This window comes from Phocoena sinus, chromosome 3 (genome assembly GCF_008692025.1).
Source record: "Phocoena sinus isolate mPhoSin1 chromosome 3, mPhoSin1.pri, whole genome shotgun sequence".
NCBI lineage: Eukaryota > Metazoa > Chordata > Mammalia > Artiodactyla > Phocoenidae > Phocoena > Phocoena sinus.
Genome location: NC_045765.1, coordinates 100,012,085 through 100,028,446, shown reverse-complemented (window position 1 = coordinate 100,028,446; position 16,362 = coordinate 100,012,085). Strand labels below are relative to the sequence as shown.

The window sequence follows — 16,362 nt, the reverse complement described above, 5'->3', positions numbered from 1 at the left end:
ATTAAACACTCCACTTCCTAAAAGAGTAGGAGATAATACATAGTGTTCTTGGACTCCAAATATAAAACAATATAATACACACTCTGCTGATTGGTATACTTGTTTTGGTCTAAGGAAGAGAAATGCTCTGTTTAAAGTGTTCTCTTTTTTTTTTTAACATCTTTATTGGGGTATAATTGCTTTACAATGGTGTGTTAGTTTCTGCTTTATAACAAAGTGAATCAGTTATACATATGCATATGTTCTCGTATCTCTTCCCTCTTGCGTCTCCCTCCCACCCTCCCTATCCCACCCCTCCAGGCGGTCACAAAGCACGGAGCTGATCTCCCTGTGCTATGCGGCTGCTTCCCACTATCTACCTACCTTACATTTAGTAGTGTATATATGTCCATGTAAAGTGTTCTTTTTTTTAAAAAAAAGAAAAGTTAATTGATTGACTTAAGGTCATGGTCATTAAAAGAGGCACTAACTAAAAAATTTATCTTTTACTACCAGTATAACATATATATAAATTGTGTTCTGAAATATTGGCTATGGAATCAATACATGAAACTAAATCTTTTTTTCCTTTGACTTTCATCACAAGAGATAATACATGCCCACATTTGAAACTTACCGACTATCACAAAGTTGAAAAATTCTGTTGTGAAAGAAGTTTGGGAGTGTGGACCTGCATCATAGGAAGCATTTTAGGCCACAGGACTTAATTAATTTATATGCCTCAAATTTTTTAACTCTAGTGTAAACTCTTTGAAACAGATACCACATCTTTTGTATTATTTTATGAATCACAGAATTTTCCTATACTAGACCCTCAAAAACTTTTCAAAGAATAGTATACAACATTATTTTGAGTAAGAAAGATAAAATATTTGGAAGAGTATCCCCAAATTTAGGTAAGGCCAGTCACTAGACCCATCTTCCACTTCACTTATTTTCCCCTCAGGCAGCGATCTGAGATTTAGGAAGCGGAGGAACTCCTGGTGGAGCTCCAAGCATTGAACCATGAGACTGGGCATGAAATACTCGAGAAAGCACTGAGCCTGTCTGTCCACTGCCTGTGTGGAACCTAAGTGCACTTCTTGGTGGACACTCAGCTATTATGTATTAATGAATGAATTGAAGATTGTTAGGAGAGAATTTAAATTGCAGACCATCCTTACGTAAAGAGGGCTGGTTAGAATCTGGATTTTTATTAGGATATACTCAATAGCTCTGTTGTTTCAAATAGGATTTCTTCCGCAATGCAGGATCCTTCTTGAGCCCTATCTAGCCCTACTAAATTGCCATATAATTCACTGTCATTGACACTTGAGTGAAAGGGAGTGATGTTAATAAAAATGCTGAGACAGCAGGCTAAACCAGGAATCCCAAGCAAACCGGGACTATTCCAGGCAAACCAAGATCTGAGGTTTCTTCAGCTATCGCCCAATTGTAAATCCAACCTTCAGCTCTCTTTCCCCAAAAAATGCTTACATATAAAAATGTGTCCTTACATAATTAACAGCTTGGGGAAAATAAACCCTCTCTAGAAATTGTAGTTTTAAGAAAGTTCATAGACAAGATAGAGTGGTTATTTCTGAGTGTTAAGATCTGGTATAAATTTGGGGTGCAGGGGGGTTGACTTCTCTGTATTTTCTTTTCTTTCTTCTTCCCCCTTCTGCAATAAATGTTAACAATTGAACTTGGGCTGCTTTAAATTTTTGCTCTTTAAAATTAAAACATCCATACATTTTTAGAGTTTTGTTAGTAAATTAATTATTCCATAGAGCATTCCTAGAGATATCTTAGTGTCCTTGTTTCACTGACTAGAAAATTGCAATAAAAAGATACTAAATGATTTCTCCCTATTAAGTAGCTCATTAATCATCAGAAAAGAGTATTTGAAAATAATAACAAATAATATTTTGATAATATGTAATCTGGTTCTTAATATCTAGAATTATTATTGATATCCGTTTACATGCTATATTATCTCAAATCTATAAATGCAAAGATTTCCAGAAGTGTGGTAACTCAGAGTTTCTGTCTGCTGGTGAGATGTCTCAGAATTTGCCAGTTTTGCCAGTTATAAGAAATCTCTTTCTCCTCAGTGCATGATTTATAACCTGTGAGTTTCAGTACAGCAAATCATAGGATGTTGAGTTCCACATTTCTATAAAAGTCTATATGGACTGTATCCTTATTTTGGAATTGCCTCATCAAGAATGTTTCTAAAACAAGGCCATTTAGATCACCTTTGATATTTGATTAACCATGTTATAATGAAATGAATAATTTCTTAGAAGCTTACTAGATTTTTTTCCTTTCAAAAGTGATATAAAAGATGTAGAAGCCCAGTAGTTACATGTCATTGGCTGACTCTCCGCCTTCAGCAACCTGTGGGACAGGAATAAGTCAAAAGTACAAAAATTGGGCATTTCCCAAAGGGACCTTGGTATCAGAGTTGACTTAATATTGGCAGGCAGGCACACCCATCGAAGAAAATGTGAAATGTTCATTGAGTATCTTCAGATGGAATGCCTGAAGTTTGTAGTTTAAAGGAATTAAACTCTGTGCTATATAGTCTTTTGCTCTAAGAATAATAATGAATGAAGTAGATGAGGAGGAAGGAGGAAAACCCCCCATCCAGTGTCAGCATGTAGTTATCAAACTGGCTGATCTCATGTCGTGTGTCAGATCATTCCGTAGCCTGAGGGTACCTTTTTCTTGACAACTCTGTGTATTATGTATTTCAGTCTCTTCTCATTGCTCTCTGGATGGGGGTGACAGTAGACTGCAATATATAATGTATAGTGCTATCAAGGAAAAGCTACTCTTAGGTTAGGGAATGATCTGGTTGTGTTTTTCCCAAAGATATCAGTTACATCTGCAGTGAAGAAATGCCTCTTTTCGCTTCTTCTTAATGTCTGTGCTGATGTGGACCACCTCGCTCTCCTGGAACAGAGTCTTCTCTTGGGGTCCCTGATATAGTGAGCTGTGGCTGTTCTCTCATCTGACCTGCCTGACCAGTCGGTCGTTCCTTGTTTACTTCACTTGTTCCTCTTCCTGTTCGTGTTCTCCAGCTGTGCCCAATCCTGAGCACTCAGCATTTTCCTCTACATAGTGTCTTCCTTAAAAAAATTATATACCATATGGCTTCAGCTTTTACCACTGCACAGCTATTTGCACATGTCTCTAACCTTGCCTTTTCTCCTGATCTCCTGTCTAGTACTTACAATAATCTTATTTTCACTTCAGCATGGATGGTATGTAATTTAGTTTCCACAGCAAAATGATCGCTTCTCCTCTCTTATTTTTATTGTCACTGGGTCATTTAATTTTCCCTTTTCATCATCATCAACATTATTCTTTGGTCTCCTATCACTGCACAAACAAGATTAATCCATAGAGTTGTTAACAGATACCTGAATGCTAAATTTTTAAGGCCTTTAGAAAAAGCAATTTAAAGGATGCTGACCAAAACTATGTTAAAAAGTTTTAATAGGGTTAAGAATGTTTTTTTCATTTTTAAATGCTGGAAAAAATAGAGAGGAGAATGATACTTTGTGACATGTGAAAATTGTATGAGATTCAAATTTCAGTGTAGTTTCGACAGAGACCATATGCCCTGCTAAGTCTAAAATATTTACTATGTGACTCCCTTCAAGAAAAAAGTTTGCTGACCCTTAGTTTAAAAGATTAGTGTTCACTTTATTAAAACAACAAATTCAAAACTCTAGTTTGTTCTTCAGCTTTTAAAGAAAACCAGGTGGTTACACACTTATGAAACCACAGTCAAGATACAGGACATTTCCGTCACCCCCAAAAGATTCCCCAGGCCCCCTTGCAGAACATCCCTCCCTTTGCTTCCATAGCCAGGCAAATACTGATCTGCTTTCTGTCACTGTATATTAATTTGTAGTTTCTAGAACTTTGTATAAATAGAATCATACAGTGGGTACTCCTTTATGTCTGGCTTTTTTTTTTTTTTGCCATACGCGGGCCTCTCTCCCTGTTGTGGCCTCTCCCGTTGCAGAGTACAGGCTCCGGACGCGCAGGCCCAGTGGCCATGGCTCACGGGCCCAGCCGCTCCGCGGCATGTGGGACCTTCCTGGACCGGGGCACAAACCCGTGTCCCCTGCATCGGCAGGCGGACTCTCAACCACTGTGCCACCAGGGAAGCCCTATGTTTGGCTTTTTTTTACCCAGCATACTGACTTTGAGATTCATTCATATTGTTATGTGTGTCAGTAGTTTGTCCTTTTTATTATTATGGGTTTTTTTTTCAGCTTTATTGAGGTATAATTGACAAATGAAATTGTAAGATATTTAAAGTGTACATCTTGGTGATTTGCTATAAGTGTACAAATTGGCAGTGGGCCGATTTGACCCATCACCATAGTTTGTTGGACACGCTGCAGACTTTTTACTGTTAGACAAAACAAATAGTAAACTTTTGAATAATCTCTTCTGCATAGGAAAACCACCCCAGAGGACAAGGAAACAGCTCACTTTATTTTATTATTGTCATTGTTATTATTATTAATATTATTCTGCAGACTCTAGGTATTTCCAGTGCCTGTGGCAGAGATTTCTCAGAGTAAACCAAAAATGGTTCAAATTATTTTTTAAGTACTTATAAATATAACAATATTTAAATAAATAGTCATGGTACAATTTGGCATTTTTGTCATTTAAGTTAAAAACATTTTTCACATTCAAAGCTTAATCCAACTTGAATCTCTTCTCCACTTTTTATTAAAACCTTTAAAAAAAATTATCCTCAGATTCCAAACCTCTTCTCCATTATTTAGTTCCATCCCAGTACTGTCATGACCACTTCCAGCCTCCTCTGCCCCTCAATCCTACCACCAACTCAATTTGTACTTCTGAAAATTTTCTTATCTAGGAACTCTCAAAGCAGGGTGTTGGTGGGATCAGGGGTTTGTGTTGTTGTAACTTAAAAAAAAAAAAAAAAACCTTAATTTTCAGTTCCTTCTATCTTGTCAAAAATAGTCTGGCTCCTGATAAGTAGTATCATGATTGATTAGCACTCCATGCTTTGAAACTTAACAGAAGCATAAAGAACATTGAGAGTCTCTGTGATGAAGTCCTGTAGAACAAGTTTCAAGAAGAAAAGCTGAAGGAAAAGGGACCATACTATCTGGAGATGAAATTGCTGAGGCATAACCTAATAATTGTCTTTTGATTCGTGAGTATTAATCTCAAAAAAGACTGACCAAATGTTTCTCCTGTCCATAAGTGACACACACAGAAATATGTTCTTAAATTGCAGATAGAAACTTCAGTTGTATAAAAGAAAAAATATCTTGTCTATGCTCTGGATATTTATGATAAAAAGAACACATAGAATTGTTGCTCCTAGGACTTAACAATATTTAGAATAGACATCTTTCGAAGCCCCAACCTTGAAAGTGAAGCCCTGCTACCCAGATATTTTAGTCACAGACATGTCTGAAGCCAGCAGACTAAGTTAACTGAACTTCTGTTGACTCTCCTTGTTCTGAACAAATCCTGTCCCTTAAGTTAATAAGAAATTTTAGAAGAATTTGACATAACCCATGGTGAACACTAGGTAATTACTGATCCCATCCAAATATTTTTAAGAGCAGTTGGGTGATAATTGTTCCCAGAGAGTTCTAAATGTTACAATTGCACTGATAACCAATGGCCATCAAGATGACTCACTTGTTTCCTTTCTCTGTATATTTAATGCACATGTTAGATTGAAGATTCTTACTGTAAATAAGAACATTAACAAAAGCAACTTAAACTGTGAAAAATAAGAGCAGTTCAAAAAATATGAAGCGATGAGAAATGAAATTCCTCCTTTTCTCACAGCTGAAAAAAATGTACAAATGCATATACTGCATTTGTCTTTTCAATTCTATCATTGGCATGACATCCAGTCTTTGCTGCTTAGTCACTGGTGGTGCAAAACAGCAGTAGGTCAGCAGCCCAAGAGCTGTGTGAAGCCAAAAACAAGAAATCACAGAGACTTCACGGGGGTGTCTACCAAGGGAGAACAAAAGCAGAAGCTGTGAAGCCCTGTAAGGAGAAGTAGTCACAAGAAAAAGCAGCAGCATTATGCAAACCCAGTCCCAGCAGAGAAGGCAGAGACAGCCAGGAAGTCACCTGGGGATCCAGCACCAAACAAGCCTACCAGCAGAGGGTCACAGACCCAGAAGAGCAGAGACCCAGCCAAGAGTGGATGCTTTACTCTCCCATAAGAGAGTCCTGGCACATGTACTGTATAAAACACAAAGACTGAGCCAAAACAAAATTTTATTGAGCAACTACCAAAGTACCTAACTATAGTAAGAAAATTAGAGGACTAAAACGAACACTTGCCTGTCCCCACTCCATCGTACTCTCTCCCACTGATGAAACTTAAACACCAGAATTTCTTATTTAACAAATATTTCTTAAGCTCCTCCTGTGTGCCAGGGACCATGCTGTAAACTAAAAAATACAACTGTGAGCTAACTGGACATAATCTTTTGCTTTCTAGAAGGTTACAATTTAATGAAAGATATTCTTTTTGTAATCCCAAATTTGTAATTTTTGAGTTAAAAAAAAAGCCTAATTTTAATGAAGATTTCATTCCTCTAAGTCCTTTATCCTACATTGTTTTGTGCTCTTTCTTAGGCTATCCAAAAGATAGGTGGTTTTGATTAGGCCATTTGTAAGATTACACTGCCTATTTCTTAACTATTTTTCATAACAGAATTAACATATACCTGGAGATTTTGAAATTGCACATTTTCCCTGGGTCTCCAAAAACAATATTCCTATTATTTTAATATCTTTGTGCTTCAAAGTTTTAAAAACATAGAAAAGAAAAGCAGCATTAATAAACGGTCCCTGTGTCCATGTTCCCTTTATTACTAATATACTGACAAATTTGCTTAGACTTTTTTTTAATCATTATTATTTTTGGAAAAATGATAAATATTTATTATAAAGAATTGAAACAAATAATAAAAATATAAAGATTAAAAACTTTTAAAGTCACTTCAAACTTCATCCATAAGTAATCCTCATAACTATTAGGTGACTATAATGATGGCCAGGAATTTTCCAAATTTGTTAGTACAAACCACAGATCCAAACAGCTTAGAGAATCCCAAGCAAAGAAAAATATGCCTAGGTGTATCATAATCAAACTCTTGAAAATCTGAGTAGGAAATCATGAGGGCAGCTTGGGGATGTGAAGGGAACATTGTATTCAAGAAAATAATGATAAAAATTAATACCATTCTCATCAGAAACTCTGGAAACCAGAAGACAATGGAATGACATCTTTAAAGTCCTGTAACAAATGAGAAAACAAAACCTGTTAACCTAGAAATCTATATCCGGTGAAAATATCCCTCTAACAGGAAGGTGCAATAAAGACATTTTCAGGCAAAAGCTGAAAGAACTATTTTCAAAAAATCTGAGCTTTAAGAAATCCTAAAGAGAACTTATGCAGGTTGAAGGAAAAGGGAAATGATATAAGAGAAATCCAATTATATGGAAATTAGTGGAGAACACCAGAAAGAGTAGGTCATTAAATATACAGGATCATTTAACAAATCATTCCTACTTTATACATATGTATGTCATTTTGTCTCAAAGACTATTGACTATTTTAAAGTAAAAATAACAACATTAAGTGAACATCATTTCAGGCATCTTTCTAGACATACTAAATATGATTGGATGCCTAATTATAAATAAAATTTAAATAATGTGACCATATTATAGTTGCTATAATATATTGGGTGGGCCAAAAAGTGCCTTTGGTTTTTTTAAGTAAAAATAAAAGACACATTTTTCATTTTCACCAAGAACTTTATTGAACAATGTATGCACTCTTTTGTTCTACTACCTTCCGCCATTTTTCAGGCAACTTCATAATTCCATCCTCCCAAAACTTTTTATCTTTTTGAGCAAAGAACTGTTCCAGGTGCCTTTTACAGTCTTCCAGGGAATGGAAAATTTTTCCTTTAAGAGAATTTTGTAAAGACCGAAATAAATGGAAATCCGAAGGTGCAATGTCTGGTGAATACGCAGATGAATCAGAACTTCCCAGCCAAGCTGTAACAGTTTTTGCCTGGTCATCAAAGAAACATGCGGTCTTGCGTTATCCTGTTGGAAGATTATGCGTTTTCTGTTAACTAATTCTGGACGCTTTTCGTCAGGTGCCGCTTTCAGTTGGTCTAATTGGGAGTGGTACTTTTTGGAATTAATCATTTGGTTTTCCGGAAGGAGCTCATAATAGAGGACTCCCTTCCAATCCCACCATATACACAACATCACCTTCTTTGGATGAAGAACAGCCTTTGGTGTGGTTGGTGGTGGTTCACTTCCCTTCCCCCACAGTCTCTTCCATTCCACATTGCCGTACAGTATCCACTTTTCATCGCCCATCACAATTTGTTTTAAAAACGGAATGTTTTCATTACGTTTCAGTACAGAATCGCATGTGGAAATATGGTCAAGAAGGTTTTTTTCGTTTAACTTGTGTGGAATCCAAACATCAAAGAGATTCACATAACCAAGCTGGTGCAAATGGTTTTCAGCGCTTTTTATCAGATATATTTTAATATCTAGACTGATTCAATTCTTTGTGTTTTAATGGCTAGTGAGACACTATCACCAGCATATTTTTATCACATATAATAACTCTTTGCCAGAACCTAAAATAAATATTAGAAATAGAGGCCATGTGGAGTCAATATGTCAGGTTGCTGAACACATCAGGTCAGGATTGCTGAGAGCTCTTGCTGTGTGGGTGTGTCCATGCTCACTGTTCTGTCACACTAGCTCCAACTGGCTGTGCATGCAGGCCAGCATTCAGAATGCAGACAAAATAATGAACTAATATTTCACTTTATTTAGAGACATAAAATTAAAGAAATGAGCCTGGGCAGCTGTTAAATGGGCTCATTTAGTGCATTTGATAGTTTAACCACTTTTCTGTAACCTGAAGAAATTATGGGATGGGAGAGGCAGAGACAAAAAAGACTGCTGCCTAAGACTGTGCCTTTAGTTACAGTTTGATACCTGGTTTAACCCTCCTCTGAGATCTTTTTACAAGTCCTGCGAAGCTTAACTATTCTTACTTAAGGGCTGTATCTTAGTCCTCAGAGGGTATACTCAGATCAGTATGAAGCCCTGAGACTTCACTTCCTTCAGAGATAGGCAGCTTAATCAGCTTCCCATTTTACCCACTTCTCCTCTGCCATCACTTCTCGGGTAAATTTGGCAAATGGCAGTGTTGATTCTTTCCCATCTCATATGGAACCAACATAAATTTTTGAGATAGGCAGCCAAAGTCTTCTGTACTTATTGGCTCCTTCAGATGTTAAGAGTATTTATTAACTCCTTTAGATCATTTTGGTCTCGTTTGTGTCTCTGCTAATAAGTGTAAATTCCTGAATCAAAAGGAATCCAAGTTTGGCCAATCCAGATACAATCTAACTAAAGACTTTTGAAAGCATTTTTCATCATTGTAAGTAGGAGACCCAACAAAATAATCAAAACAGCAATGCACAGAAAGAATCTCCTTCTCTGTAAGCTTTCACTAAATAAGGAAAAGGAAGGACAGATGAATTATATACGTCCTGCTTCTGGAACAGTTAACCTATTATTTTGTAGGATATTGTTGTCTTTGTGAGCAACCTGGGAGTAGCAGCCAATGTTCTATCCTTGCATCTCATTATCTGGCAGTGCACATAGGGGTGGTCTGCAGATTGGATTGAATAATTGAGATTCTAGATTCTCTCTTAAAATTCTTTCACGGAACATCATACAAAGGAGAGCCTGAAATTTAACATACAGCGTTTGGAGTAGGGACTTGTTTTTACTATGAGGTCAGAAACCTCCACAGCTGAGTACTTTGGATAATGAAGGTCCTTTTTCTATATTCACCCAGCCTGGGCTGGGCACAGGCAAATGTCATACAATCTGCGTTTAAACATTCTTTTCTTTCCATTTTAACAGTGTTTATGTTTCCTGGCACACATCTAAAAGATTCAGAATATTTACTGTATATGTAAATATGCTTTTAAGGAAAAAAAAAAAAACATGCAGTTTTCACATGCAAGTTGTTTTCAGCAGACAGTTCCTTCTCTGAAACACAAAAGACTAGATATAAAAACAAACAAGAGAGAAGTGCTGTTTTAACAAATGGATCCTTGGAGATGGATTTTTAGGACTCTTTTTTTTTTTTTCCTGATCCAGCTTTTACCTTATCACTTAGTAACGCTAAGAGAAATCCTGAAATAAATCGGTGACATTCTCACAGTTTTTAAGGCTGACAGTTTAATTTTTTTCCTGTTTTGTCTGTGGCCAATATAATTAGGTCATACCCATGTGAAAAATTACTTGTACAAGAAAATTTTGGATGTGTATGTCTTCGGGAAGATTTGTTTCTGCTAATGTACATGACATCATTTGCATGTGAAAGTAATTCACTTAACCTACGTAATTTAGAATATTAATGTTGTTTCCAAAACACCAAAACGAGCCCAATTCAAAAGGAAATGAATGTTTCTGTTACTAATTTTATATCATGGTTAGAGTAATTACATTTTTAAATATTTTTAGCAGGTAAACCACTGATTTTAAAACATATTTGTTAATTACATAGACTGGATGCCAACTCAGGAAGGGGTCATTCCGGTAGAAAGAGGAGAAAGGTCTAATTTATAACAATATTCCAGAAATGGCAACAGAGATCAAATGCTAGCATTCCTACCTTGCAGACTGTCCTCTAATTTCATTTTACATTAAAAGTTAGTTGTAATTCTTGTGCCTTGAGGATTTTCTAATAGACTTTTTACTATTTATACCAGCAGATACAAGTTTTAAGCCCACAATATTGTTTGCTTTACTGCTTCTACACTGCCAGAAATATTAGGAGATATGGGAGAATGCAAACTTAAAAAAAAATGACCATACTTATTTGTGTTTTATGAAGATCTTGACATTAACTCCTTTTTTTCTTTAACAAGCTGAATGTCTTGCTTTCATTTTTGTGGATTAATTTAAGAATTTTAGTAATTAAGGAGATTCTTATTTGCTTCCAAAACTTAAACACCAGGATTAACAGACACAAAAGTCACAATTTAACATATTTTATTGGCTGAGTGTAAAGGTCAAAATTACCAAGCTTTGTAGAAGCACCATTAGAAGTATACAGTAGATCCCTTGTAGAAATCATGAAGGAAAGCCAGTGTAGGCAGTGTCTGGAACACAATTGTAAAATGTGAGTTGCTGTCTGTGACGGAAGCAGAGCAATTGTCAAGAGTTTGACTAGGTTGCAAAAGAATTTAAAGGGCCTGCAGATGTTTAAGAATGCACAAGATAGCTTTGTCATTCTCATGTAACGTTTGCTGAGAAGCAAGGCATGCTAAATATTAAGCAATCCATAATGAGTCCCTACCCAGCGATTTTATTTCCAACTGAGATAAGTAGGTGAGATATTTAAACAGAATTAGAAGGCTTAATTAGTGCTGCCCTTCCCTGAGTCGCCAAGGTGGCTGGAGCATTACTCCCCATTTTGCTAAGAAAAAAAAATGAGATTAAGTGAGATAGGTGGGAAAAGACAGTAATTTTTCAGAACGCAGGTTTGCCCTCTAAAACAAAATGTACACAGCTAATCAGATATACTTCTGCAATTCTGTTTTCATGTATTCGTAGAGCTAAATTCAGAGTTACTGATGTTCTAACCAAGAAAAAAAAAAGACTTCTAAGTGAGAGAGCAGTTTTCTCAAATGACACTGAAGAACTTTTGTGACATTCAGAAATTTACAGTGGCCTGTTGGTAGACTTCGAACATGTTCTATCATTCCCAGCTTTGGGTAGCATTTGGAGAACACTTGTAGAAAATCAGCTATGCTTACAATCATGTTTATTCTTTAGCTATGGTAGCAGGACTTCCTTTAATATGCTAGTGTTCTCTTCTTTTGCAGGGACTGTACGTTTTTGTGGTTTATTTCATTCTGCACAACCAGACGTGTTGCCCTATGAAGGCCAGTTACACAGTGGAAATGAATGGGCACCCAGGACCCAGCACAGCCTTCTTCACACCCGGGAGTGGAATGCCTCCTGTTGGAGGGGAGATCAGCAAGTCTACCCAGAATCTGATCAGTGCTATGGAGGAGGTGCCTGCCCTTGAGCTTTCTCCTTCTCTGTTTCTCTCTCTCACTCTTTGATATACAACCTTTCCATTTTATGGAGTACAAGTTAAATGGTGCCATGTAACTTTTAAATCCTTTTCCTACTGACATTCTCTGATCTCTGGTATTTGCTGTGCTCACCATGGTATCATGTCTGTTATCTAATTCTTTTTCCTCCTTGCTTTGTGAGCTCTATTAACCAGCAGTTTGTACCGGGAAATCAGAGCTCTTTCTTCAAAAGCTTCCTAATTGGTTACGGCAGTGACTGAATCTGCTTCAGAAATGGTTTTTCAAATACTGTTTCTTCCTGAAAATATTTTCACAGCTCTCTTCCTTTACTCATGCCAATCTACTACTTCAATCCCAACAAACAAATAAACCTCCCAATGTTCTCCCTCCACGTCATTTTGGGTTCTTGTGTCTAAATCACATTGCCACCAACCTCTCAGTAGTGCCACCCATAGCATTGGTACCACTGCTTTTATTTTGAAACATGCCTGAAGACATTTGTCCAGGAAGAGATGGTAAACAGGTCCCTGACAATTTCTGTAGTGCCTGAGATGTGCTTGCCTACCATTCCTTACACAGCCCATGTTAGTGTCTCTGTATTAAGGAGCCAAGGGGAACAGTATTTGTGTTTGCATCCTGAAAAATGGCAGGAAATCAAAGTGCATATGTCTGAAAAGAAAACAGTTTATAGATAGTTAAGTAAGTAAATAGATAATCTACCTGCTCAGTGATATTTTTTTTTGTCTTCCATGTTGATTTAGAAAGTAATTTTATTCATGTCAGGCGAAAATTAAAGTAAGTGATCACAAATAAAATACCATATTTAAAAATCTTGATATGTGTTTAGTACCCTGAAGGGTTCAGCAATCTAGTACCATTTCTATATCCCATAAGCTCCTAAAACTGAATTATTTTCACATCCCAGGTGATAACAATAGAAACAGATATTTTTAAGATCAGCAGTGTGGGAGTAAATCTTTAAAATAATGGTTTTTGTCTCTTTACTTGGCTACCCAGTTTAGCATTTGTCTAGATCGAGACTATACATTAGTCCTTAGCCATGTATGTCTGTTTAAATTTAAACTAGCCACAATTAAATAACAATAAAAATTCACTTCATCAGGGCTTCCCTGGCGGCGCAGTGGTTGAGAGTCCGCCTGCCGATGCAGGGGACATGGGTTCGTGCTCCGGTCCAGGAAGATCCCACATGCCGCGGAGCGGCTGGGCCTGTGAACCATGGCCGCTGAGCCTGCGCATCCAGAGCCTGTGCTCCGTAACGGGAGAGGCCACGACAGTGAGAGGCCCGCGTACCGCAAAAAAAAAAAAAAAAATTCACTTCATCAGTCACCCTGGCCACATTCTAGTGTTCCATAGCCACATATATCTGGTAGCTACCATAATGGAGAACAAATATCTAAAACATTTGTGGCATCGCAGTGCTATACTGAACTGTATTGAACCATCACTGTGTTGAACAGTGGTAGTCCAGATGTTCCACTTCTTCGTAAAATCCTTTAAGGTTTCATGTTCTCTCAAATTTATTTCTCCAGCACTCAAATCATTTTTCTCAGTGCGAGGCATCCCCGCAGTGTCTCAGAGAACCTTATATTGGGAGGCAGCAGCTGTGACAGTTCAGTTCCTGGCCTGAGCCACTACTTAAATGTTCACTGGGGGTGGAGCGCAGTGGCATACCCTAAAGTGTGCTCTGCATTCCTCAGCGGCTTAGAATTGGCCTTGATCCAGCTGTCAATGAGGCACTGGCAGAGACATTCCAGAAAGCCACGCAGAGAAGGGAAAGCATTAGGAAAGGAAAGATTAAGGGGTGTTTACCAGTAACCACAAGGGAAGCAAATACATTTACTCATTTCAAGATAGAACTATCTTTTTAATCATTTAATTTTTAAAAAGGAGGACTTTAGCATTGTATCAAAGAGCTTTTCTTTTCAATTCAGTATATCCTCATAGATAGCTACTATACTTAAAATTATATGTTGTATCTTAAAGATTTAGGAGGGTTCTCCAGTTCTTATATTTTTAACAGCTTTCTTTGCACATATTCTATGAAAAAATTTAACGTATTGATTGGGTTAAAAAATAATTCTCTTCTTCCACGCATGACAGCTTAGAAATCTACAAGTAATCCTCGTAGAGAAATTGTTTAGCATCACCAGATTAGACTGTCTCATGGAGAGACATACTTTTCTAAGGAACAAAGGTAAAATTAAAGGTCAGTTCTAAACAGTTCAACAGCCCTTTCACTTAGTCTTTGTAATGAGATGCAGAGATAAACAGCTCATATAGATTTCAGGGTAAGTATGTATGTACTCATATTATGGTTTCCTTTTCTCCCAACCCCAACCCAAAAAGGTGCCACCTGACTGGGAGAGAGCATCCTTCCGACAAGCCAGCCAGGCCAGCCCTGACTTAAAGCCAAGCCCACAGAATGGCGCCACGTTCCCTTCCTCTGGAGGGTATGGCCAGGGGTCACTAATAGCCGATGAGGAGTCGCAGGAGTTTGATGACTTGATATTTGCATTAAAAACTGGTATGTGAACCCACAGACCCCATTGGAAGTAGGCACTCTTGCTATGCTACAATTTGTATCTTCTTCCCATGAAGTTGCAAAAGTACAATCAGTCACCCGTACCACATCCCAATTCTCATGACCCATTCCTAATCCCAGCCGAATTCTAGGATATTTTGTTCTTGGCTCCAAATATGAGACAACCTAAAAATAATTGACAATTTGCTTTTAAGAAAAAGGAATACTCTAACCAGATGTAAATCTCTCTGCACTGGAATCTTGCTAGAACACCAAGATACTGCTGAGTCATAAGAATCTGGTAGTGATCTCCCTGAGAGAGTTTTGCCTCTGACCTACCAAAGAGAATTTCTTATGGAGTATCTTTGGAGCAGAAACTTTCAAAGGCAACATAATGGGCCTCATATAGTTCTACAGTTTTCAAAGTGCCATCATATATATAGTATTTCATTGGCTCTTCCTATATGTTCAACTCCACTCAACCTGTGACCCCGATGGAGAGTTGTTTTCAAATCAAATATGCAACATTTTCTTTTCTTTTTTCCCTCAGAAAAATGTTGAACTGGCACTGTTAGAAAAAGTTCAGTGAAATTTTTCATTTCTAGATGTACAAACATGCAAGAAGATGTGTCCGTGCTCAGATGAACCTATTGAAATAGTTATTCAAAAGTGCATGCTACTATATATATATTCCCATGTCAGATCAGTGCTTGGCAGTTGGTAAACCTTTTGTAGATGTTGTTGGAGAATGAATGAATGAATTCATTTCATGAATGAGTGAAAGAAAAATGAAACTTGAATTTGCTTGGAGGAGTTTGCTTGGAGGAGTAGACATTAGATAAACATGACATAAAGAAGAGTAAAATAAGTAGTGGAAAGAGTTATTAATTATTGAGAATTCAAGGAAAATTTTTTAAAAACCTGCTCAGTTGATTCTTGAAGATATATAGAGCTTAAGTAAGTAAAGAGTGGAAGAAAAGCATTGCAGACTGAGGGAATAGAATTAGCCAAAGCCCAGGGCTGCAGGTGCATGACCTGCTTGGGGAGAAGAAGCATGCAGTGTGGCTGGGATGGAGGGTGAGTAAAGCCAGGCAGCAGGAGAAAAGCCCAGAAAGTAGTTTACCTACATTGTTAATAAGTTACTGTAGTTCCTCCACTGGGTTTCAGCAAGCACCCTCCTTGGGATATTCCTAGACATCCTTGGTGAAAGGATCCCCTGACCAAGTATATTTGGGAAACTGCAGAGATTCACAATTCACTTGAGCATTTTAGCAGCTCTAAAAAGTCCTAAAGTAAAGAAAACCACTTCACTTAATTTAACTTGCGGCTTCCAGAATACATTTAGTGATAGATTCATTTGGGGGAGCAGAAGACTTCCTGATACCCTGCATAATATTAAAATGCTCTTCAGATGCCATGCTAAGGGATGGGATTTTTATAGAACTCAGTGAGCCATCGAGGTTTTTGAGGAGAGGCACAACATGTTCCCACTGGTTTTGAGGCAAAATAACTCTTAGGGAAGTCTGAAGAATAAATTTAGAAGCAAAATCAGAAAGGCTGAGAGGTGTTTACCATGGTCCCAGGGAATAAGGTTTAGACCTCAAATCTGGTGAGTGGAAAGAAAAAGGACAAGAAGAA

At 37.4% G+C, this 16,362-nt stretch overlaps 1 protein-coding gene across 1 annotated transcript in view; it reads left to right on the top strand.

Annotated features, from left to right (window-relative positions):
• The window catches only part of ADGRV1 (adhesion G protein-coupled receptor V1), a 533,314-nt gene that overhangs the window by 508,761 nt on the left and 8,191 nt on the right, over window positions 1-16,362 (top strand). Inside the window, exons 87-88 of the mRNA XM_032627062.1 lie at window positions 11,967-12,158; window positions 14,550-14,727. Of these exons, the coding sequence (XP_032482953.1) occupies window positions 11,967-12,158; window positions 14,550-14,727 (370 nt within the window). The remainder of the gene's footprint in view (window positions 1-11,966; window positions 12,159-14,549; window positions 14,728-16,362) is intronic.